At 39.5% G+C, this 9,269-nt stretch overlaps 1 protein-coding gene across 1 annotated transcript; it reads right to left on the bottom strand.

Moving 5' to 3' along the window:
• Nucleotides 1-516: 516 nt before the first annotated feature.
• On the bottom strand, nt 517-3,424 carry LOC121312437 (zona pellucida sperm-binding protein 2-like). Its single transcript, XM_041244240.1, has 5 exons — nt 3,320-3,424; nt 2,878-2,980; nt 1,077-1,266; nt 857-998; nt 517-522 (listed from the first exon to the last, which is right to left on the bottom strand). The coding sequence occupies exons 1-5, from the start codon at nt 3,422-3,424 to the stop codon at nt 517-519; spliced, it is 546 nt and encodes a 181-aa protein (XP_041100174.1).
• Between the last annotated feature and the right edge of the window lie 5,845 nt (nt 3,425-9,269).

Raw genomic sequence — 9,269 nt, 5'->3', positions numbered from 1 at the left:
ATGACTAGACCACAGGAGTTTAAAAAAAAGGTCAAGTTTGAAACCTCTTCAAAACTACCACTTAAAGCCAGTCACACCAAATACTCCAAGTACAATAAGATTTTATTTGTACACGAGTCATTAGAAAATGCACATCAAGCAGTTTGCCTAGGCCAGCGTGGGATGTTACAAAACCTGGAGAGAGAGGAGAAAAGATGTTACACTACTGTAGTTTATATTGCCATTGTATTAAATAATGCACTGGTTAAGTCAGGATAACCCAGTAGGAACTTAGTTAGGGCAGCATATTGCCATTAGTTTAGAGACATACAAAATAGAGTACTGGATTTCTAGATCTGCACACCACCTAAAAGCAAATTGATTGCATACAAAAAAAAAAAAGTCAGTCTGTATGGGACACACTGCTGCAATGCTATTAGGAGATACTTGCCTGTTCTGGAAGCACTCAAAGGACAGCTACAGGGCCTGGCAAGCTGGTTACCACCTCACCCAGGACAGCAGTGGATCGAGCGCTGCCTAGACCTGAAACGAGATCACACATCAGCACCAACACAGGAGCTCTTTGCGAAAAGGAGTAGACAACAGTAGAACCTGCATCGTACCTCGTCTCCTAATTGAAGCTCTACTCGGGCAGGTCTTTGCACACAAATCGGAGTCTGGTTTCAGCAAGTCACAGATCAAGGTGCTGCAGTGGAAATAGATCTGGAAAAGTGGCACAGAGGCTTGTATAGGGTTAAAAGGTCATTCTAGTACGAAACACACAAACTAAGCAGTCACATACACTTAAATCCATTCTTGAACATCTCTCTACTAGACTGATATGTTCAAGCTGGTTTACCATTAGCATTGATCTTACCGAGTTAGCCTGCAGTACTCCTCCAGAGACAAAAGTGAACATCTTCACCTCAAACCTCCTGTAGTGGCTTGGGAATGGAATTCCAAGGAACTCAGACATGGGATGGAATACAGTCATGTAGTTGTCTCCATCATATGGACAGCTGGAAGAGAAAGGGTGCAGATTTAGAAGTCTGCCTGTGCAGGGTTTCCTTGCAACAATTTGGGATGTATGGACTCACCCATCAACAATGATGTTCCAGCGAGGCAAGGAGCTTGGGCTAGGGAATCCAGTTGCCCAGCAGTCATCCAGAACCAGCTTGATGTTTGGGTCCAGTCTGTTCAGCACCTGCACCTCCAGATAAAGGGGGTCCCTCAGATATTTCACTACAGGGTAAGCCTGGTCTCTATAGGGAGTTCTGTACAGAACATCTAAGAAAAGGAGAAAGACATTGGTGACCAAAGTAATGCACCCAACCAATCAGGGGTGGTTTTGGACTTGGTAATGATATGGTTGTGTAGTCATGCAATACCGACTGGACCCATCACACCTGGGTAAGCTCGAAGCACAACAATTAAGTCTCCTTGTTCCACAGCAGGAGGAGGGGGTGCATTGGTCTTCACATCCACAATTAGATTTGCATCAGCTGTGTGATCATAATAGCACTGCACAGTCAACGATGGGGTGGGAACAACTTGTTAATCTGTTTGAATACTGGTCAACTGCAAGAGTATCAATTTGTATGCAACTGTCAGTTGTATACCAATAGATACTCTTTGGGGCAACAGTTACAAATCCACTCTCACAGCAAAAGTGCCAACAGATCAAGTAAAGGGCAAACTTACACATACTCGCTGTCTCTTGTAATTACTCCCAATAAAGGTTGATCTTTCAGTAGTGCACGGATCTCATTTTCATAAACCAGCTTGCCATTTACCACCTGTGAAAGTAGTTAAACTTAAACCCATTTCAGACAATAGCTGTTTGAGCATTTGATCAGATTGTTTGGTTTAAGCCATTGCGGTTTTAATGGGAGCCTAGTCAGAGCTTGCAATCGGAGGACATGGCAAAATAGGCAGATCACCAAAGCCCATATCTAAGCCTAGTTCTGGTTTGCTTTAAATGATAAAAGCAAGGGCCTAAACTTCACCTTTGATGTTGTGCCACAGCTGGCTAAGGGAACGTGGAACAGAAGGCTGTCTTTGGAAGCAACGGAGGGGCTGCATGTTGGATCCCTCAGTCGTACGGTGCTCAGGTCCAGAGGTGGCAGGGTATCATTGCTCCTCACTTCAAAATCCATGAAGCCATCTTGGCAAAGCACTATTGCACAGAAACAATTTGTTGGGAAAGTGGCCAACAGGTTTACATTTCCTATTCTGACAGGCTGGATATTTGGAAACTGAGAGCAAGCTACCACATTGAGCAACACTCCATTTTAAACAAAGTTACATTCAGATTGATTCTTGTTCAATAGGGACTCGCCTTCAGGATCTGCCCCTTTCATCTCACATGGGCAAACAGGTGTGAAAGTCATGGAAGTCTGGGTGCCTCTCACATTAAAAGTCAGTTTCGTGTCTGGCAAGACAGTCTTCACACCAGTTAGGAACCCTAGAGGACAAGCCTGCAAGAAATAAGCAAGCCCAAAATGTAGTTTCTCCACAGCTTTTACAAGATGTGGAGAATGGTGGCTTTCAAAAAGTAGGGGCAAGAACTCCCCCCCCCCACAGCTCCTGAACAGGCTTGTCAGTGGGAAAGATTCCTCATGCAATGCTTTACCATGGTCTGAGCCAAGGGATATCTCTTTGGCACAGTGATGCGCAACATGTTCTGTTGACTGGATATAGAAAGGTCTGAGGATGGCAATGACGGAAGGTACAGACGTGTCCCAATCGCCAAATTAGTGAACGTTCCAACAAAGGAGGGGACCTCAATGATAACGTTCATTCTGTTACACCTCACAGGAGCTAGAAAAGATAAATCAACATTCAACTAGAACACAAAACACCATACAAAGCTCATAGAGGTCAGAGGGAGTTGCTTACCAGGTACACAGATCATTAATACAAGTATTGTGATCTTTCCAAAGCCAGAATCATACTTCAGCGTGAGGTCTGCAAGGTAGAGAACCTTGTCCGACGGGAGTTGCTAGAAGTTAAAACAAACATTATTGGCATTCGATATTAAACCCAGACAGTCCTAATGTGGCAACAGGTTCTAGTCTCATATTACCCAAGTTGCAGAGTTCGCTGCTAATAACAAGCATGTAGCTGGGAACTTGCTTAACTGCATCAGCCAAAGCAAATTTGTTTCAAAAAAAGACCAATGTCAAATGATGCATTATTCTGAATAGACCGATGTCCCCTTTGAAGGCCACCCTACAGGAGTAATCTTGTTTTCAGTTCATACTGCAATACCAATGGAGTCATTGATCAATCTCTGCTACAAAGACTAACTTTACAGATGCCACAGACACACGTTGCATACCCCAAATTCCCGGATTCCCGTAGCTGTAAAGTATGCTCGGACAGTCATCAGGTTGTTGGCAACAGTGAACTCGTAGCCTTTTGAGCGAGCCTGCAGCAAGGTCATGGTAGTTATGGTTTGTCCATTATTTATATCAACAAGCCATTCACGGGGAGTTTCAGAAATCTATAAATGAGAGCAGGAAGAGAGATTAGTCCAGGCACCTTCGGAACATTCAAAGTTGATAGAACTTGAAGTAAACAGGATCGTAGCTCTATCAACTGCTTGGAATATTTCAGGATTAAGTGGTCATACCGCATCAAAGTTAGGAAGCTGTTGGGGGAGCGTCACCTACAAAGACGAGAAGGGAGAATGCATGAATTGCTTCAATCAAAAAGCCCAGTACTGCTATACGAGATGTATTACCAACCTCCATGAAGCTTGGAGTACAACGTGTTTTTCCTACTTCCCTTGAGATTTGCAGGTTGTCAGACTGAGTTGGCAAGCAGACCATTTGGTATTTCTTGGTGACTGTTTGACCAAGAGATTTAGAGAAGTAATTTATCTGCACAGCAAGAAAGAGGGATTTATTCTGTGGAGAAGTGAAAAAAAAACATTATAGTTTCCCCTCAGCCAAGACAATAGTGTTAAAGTAAAATTGAACAGAAGTGTGTAATAGCAGTCAGATTGCTGATACATGACAAAAAGCTGTGCTCCAAGTGATCAGTTACTCAATTTATACCCAATGCCAAATTGTAAAGTCTTACTTGCTCCCGAACTTCACATGCTCTATACCCAACACGCAGCTGAAACACTGGCACCATCTCCACTGTATACTGGCACTTCAGTTCGTATGCTGGATTGATTTGAATGGGCTTGTTGTTTAGATCTGGTGCAATACAAAAAGATAGTTATACCAAAAAACTGCGTGTGTGTGCACACAATTATAATTTATACACTAAAGTTATCCACACCCACCAAAAACAAAAAGCTGATGATCTGCTGCTGCTGCTTCAAGAGGAAGTTCCAAAATCATCGAGTCAGGAAGACAGGATACAGCCCCTATGATCCAAAACATTCTGCATTACTAGAAGCCCAGATCTTATGGACAACTTTAATATAACCGCACAGGAGTCTTACCAGACTGACTCCTTGTATATGTTTAAAATACAAATCATTCAGTTACTATGATAGTAGAGAACAGGGGCAGTAACACCTTGGATTTCTCACTTCCTTCCTTCTGATTGGAGAGTGCCATCACTTACTGTCTGCCTGTGGAAGAGGAGGTCTGTGCCAGAGCCCCAAGACTAGCTACAAAAATCAACTTGACCTAGTAGGGTACATTCTCTCTTCCTCCTTCTCTCCCCCCCCCCCATAAAAATTGATTACTTAGTTTTGCCGCAACACATGTTGCAATTAACTCCACACACTAGATAAACTATTTGGGCACATGCACTAAAGTAAAAAAGAAATAACTGAACAAGTCATGCATCAGAATTGTAGGGATATTAGTTTTAAACAGAACAAAATTGCCTTGTGAAATTGTTTTTCAATAAAGATGCTCAGTTTAAATAAACAAATTTGCTTCATGTGAAATCTGAACTTATTCAATAAAGCATTCAATTAGAGTTCACAGAATGTTACATCTGACCACACAACTGACCCTGGGGTCAACTGTAACAGACACTTCACATTTTAAGCCCTCTTGCTCTTAAAACAGGATAACCCTGGGGACTGACAAGTTGTTTGTATCAGAGTCTGGTCAAAGTAGCTCAAATCTCTGCGTAATGGAGAGAAGGTAAAAGCGTTACAATTGTCCCCGGTCTCCCACCGATTCCTACAAAGAATACATAGAAAGTGCGAGAGATCCAAGGAGGACAATGGGAATCATTTAGTAAACAATGGGCTGGATTTATTAAACAAAAAACGCAGATCACTGGAATCTAATATAATCCCATATAAGCGATTATAATGCCTTGGACTGAAAGATATATTTCAGAACAGTAAACTAAGTTAAATTCTGTAAGTTACACCTCAGCCACGCAAACTAAAAATAAAAAAAAATAATAAAAAAATGATACCGCAAAAAAATTACCTTCGTAACCCAGAACATTTAAATTCATCCATCCGGAAAATAAAATCACTACGGCAGAGTGAATCGAAAGCCACCTGAGTAACATGGGAAGAAAATAAATAAAATAAGAGAACACAATCACATAAACGTGTTTGCGTGCGAGGAAACGAGAGCAACCAGCCAGCACCTTACCCCATTGCTTCTACTGTAACGTGCGAGCGCTGGGCAGCCTAACAAACACAAAAAACAGCTCCTGCCTTACTCCAATTGAGCAAATATCTGGATATCTGCTGTACGCTCCGAATCTTTATATAGCCGCTGTAAATCTCGACTAATTTACCCATTTCAACCTTGATTGTTTAATTAAACCAAACAGCCTCAATCCAGTTGAACTTTTAAACCTGGTGTAGAATTGCTCTAGTGGAGTTGCCCATGCCTCTTCATCATCGTTATCCAACCAAAGCTTCTGGTTCTACGTGGCGGCCCTGTAAGCTGTGTCGAGGAACCGAGGAACCCAACAAGTAGTAACAGGGGCGACAGTTGGTTGTTTTCTGGGCGTACATTTAAAATGGAGAGGATAAACAGCTTTAGCAGCTGAAGCTGGTGGAATATTTGCATTTCATACGACAAATTGGGCAAAAGAGATTAAGGAGATTGAGAAAATAAAAATAATGGAAAGTAGAGATACAATATTGATGCCAAAATGGGTGTTTAAGAAACCAAACATGTAAACTGTTAGCTACAATAATTAGCAAGAAAGGAAATAAAATGGAAAATAAGATAAAAGAGCAGGAATATGTTTAATATATATATATATATATATATATATATATATATATATGATCTCATATATTTATTATTTATATATATATATTATATATATATAATATATATACATATATATAATATATAGTATATATATATATATATATATATATATATATATATATATATTAATAATAATATATATATAATCTCTATATATATACTATATATCTGTATATATGTGTGTGTGTGTGTGTAAAAGGGGAAGATTAGTATTTACTTACTTAGGGCCATAGACAAACTAAAGGAATTTAAAGAAAAGGATAGTGTGATTTTTACAGATTATCTTAGTCGATACAGGCATTAGAATCAGAAATAGGAGACAGGATAGATATCAATTACAAAATTATTCAGTAATGACATACTAGCTATAAAAATGGTAAATATATTCTGGGAGCCTGGATTCCAAGTCACTCTAAAAAAAAACTTGACATAATAATACCTTTGAGTCCTGCAGAGGTGAATGCTGTTGCTAAACAAACATAATGGGAAAGCAGTGAGAAGGGAAGAATGTATTATAAAAATCACTAAAAAATAGGGAAATACAAACCTATAGAGAAAGAGAAAAGCAGGGAGGAATAAACTAATATTAATAGACTAAGGTTAGGCCATACAGCATTAAATCATGATGTACACAGGATTGGGAGCCATGAGAATGGGTTGTGTAGTAATTGTGGGAAACAAGAAACAGTGGAACAAATTCAGGAAATGCAATACATATATTCAGCAAAGAAATATATTCAACAGAAAATGAAGGGAAATATAAATTGAAGCAGCAACAGTAAATGACATTTCGAAGGTAGAAGGGAGAGAAAAAGTATAGAGTATAGTGAAATGGGAGAAAATAAAAGGGAATAAATAATGTACATATAGAAATCTAGAGGGCAAATGTATGTCTTAATACAATCCACTGTATGTTTGAAAGGCATAAAGAACACATTTTTAAAATGTCCCACTACAACAAACGAATTCAAAGTTGCCACAAAACTATTCCTTGCATGATATACTACTCAGACTGGGCGCCAAGTTAAATAAACCAATTAAGTACAAAATCCATTTTTTTGAAAGAACTCAGAACACACGCTGTGTTGATGTCATTTGTTCAATTTGTGTTCTTGGTAAGTAAATAGCAGATTCTGAAGTCACCCTCTCTCCCCTCTGAAGATATGGGATTGTGCTTTAACATTTTCATGCTCTCTCTCCCCCATTCTGCTTGCTCGATCCTGCAGATCACAACTACATTATTAATTTATCCACAATACGATCTCAAGTGCCAGTATACAGTGGATGTGGGAAATACATTTTGATTGTAAGCAGGGTATGGTGCGTGTGAAGTACAGAAGGTTGGAGTATGTTATTTACTGAGTGTGGCATTTACATTGAGTTGGTTGCAATGTGCCATTTCACTGGGGGGGGGGGGGGGGACATTGTGCAAGGAAAGCGCTGGGCTTCTTGGCATATAAATGTTGTGGCAAAACCTGACTCACTGGGGGGGGGGGGTGCTATATTTACAAACCGTTTTGGACTGAGTGCCCACCCCCCGAATTGAATACATGTATGCAGTATTTGGCAGTGAGCTGGAATATGTTTTTTGTGGCATTCTTGGTTGTCTTGTTTAGCTCCATTCTAGATTTATTTTACACTGTAGTTTCAAAATGGTCAAGAATTTGCATTTATACATGGTCTATCTACTGGGAGTTTTTTCTAAGTTTATTTTTAGTGCTACAATATTTGATATTAAACCATTTTACCAGACTAATTTCTTTAGTCTTGCGCTGTTCTTTCCAGATTTATTTTCACTGCAGCACCTTGATCCGTGCCTTGTTGAAACTAGATTTATGTGCAAAGATGTTCCTGAGTAGAGCTTCAGTTATGGGGAAGACAAGGTGGGATGCAAGTTCTGCTATTGTCTACTCTTTCACAAAAGAGCTCCTGTATCCCCTGTATTGGTGGGAATGTGTGATCTTGTTTCAGGTCTAGGCAGCACTCAATCCACTGCTGTTCTAGGTGAGGTGGTAACCAGCTTGCCAGACGCTGTAGCTGTCTTTGAGTGCTCACTTAAATTGGTAAGCTTAACTTTTTAAAGGGGGTGCTACAAATTCCTGGGGGTGTCAAATTCTGGCATTAATGGATCATGAGCATTATTAAATTGATAAAGTAATTAAAACCAGGAGACTATATTGTACTGAACTGAAAAAACTGCTTGTTTAGCAAATAGCTACTATATACTGTAAATAATGGCATTATGGGGACTAGGGACTGTTAAGTTTACTCCAACAATATTTCACACAAGAGCATAACTTGGGATGCTACCCTTAAAAGCTCTTGCATGTACAGTACCTGTTTTTCCTGCTAGAATACCAGTTAAGATTTTCCTTTTGACATCTAAAACGTCCAGTGCCTTTTACAGGCTGTGTGCATGTGCTTCCAGCTCCGGCTGTCACTCAACATTTAAAAGAAACCCCTGACTTCAAATACTTGTTTATTCACAATTGTATATTACTTAGTTGTATTTAAGTATAGGGTGTACAATGTAGCAAGATGCAAATTGATACTAGATGTACCTTTTAAACTTACCTGTAAGCAATATTGCAGTGACTATATTACTATGGTGACACTTTCATTATGGGAGTGACTAGGACTACATAGTGTTTAATCCATGGTCTATAGATACCCTTAATATAAAGTATAAGCAATGATAAACTACATCAAACCTACCCTGCTGAAGGCATTAGTCTAATTATATCTATATCATTTGACACTGTGACCAACACCTTCATCCAGGTACATTTGTCTGGAGTGTATTGAGCTCAAATCAGTCCATTTTTTGTAAGGAAATGAGATGATAGGGTAGTTACAAAATTAATAGCATCTAAAGTCTGTATATACACTTCTAAAACCTGGCTAATTATTTTTTAAAGGGTAGAATAATGATACAATAAGTGAGACGGCTCATGAAAACATCAACCCATTCTGGAAGTTTGTCAAAGAAATGAAAGGTCACACATCATTGCTGTGCATGTTTTTTTAATTATATGCACTCAGTAAGTATATCCTGTTAGTGAATGGCAA

The sequence above is a fragment of the Polyodon spathula genome, unplaced genomic scaffold, assembly GCF_017654505.1.
Source record: "Polyodon spathula isolate WHYD16114869_AA unplaced genomic scaffold, ASM1765450v1 scaffolds_3890, whole genome shotgun sequence".
NCBI lineage: Eukaryota > Metazoa > Chordata > Actinopteri > Acipenseriformes > Polyodontidae > Polyodon > Polyodon spathula.
This window is presented reverse-complemented; position numbering and strand designations above follow the sequence as displayed.

What these genes read in the sequence shown, in the direction of transcription:
- LOC121312437 (XM_041244240.1), bottom strand. Translation starts at nt 3,424, where the DNA reads ATGACCTTGCTGCAGGCTCGCTCAAAAGGCTACGAGTTCACTGTTGCC. An exon ending in CGGGAATCCGGGAATTTGGG is followed by an intron (nt 2,981 to 3,319) that starts GTATGCAACGTG and finishes TTTAACTTCTAG; the next exon opens with CAACTCCCGTCGGACAAGGT. An exon ending in ATTAATGATCTGTGTACCTG is followed by an intron (nt 1,267 to 2,877) that starts GTAAGCAACTCC and finishes TCCTTTTCTTAG; the next exon opens with ATGTTCTGTACAGAACTCCC.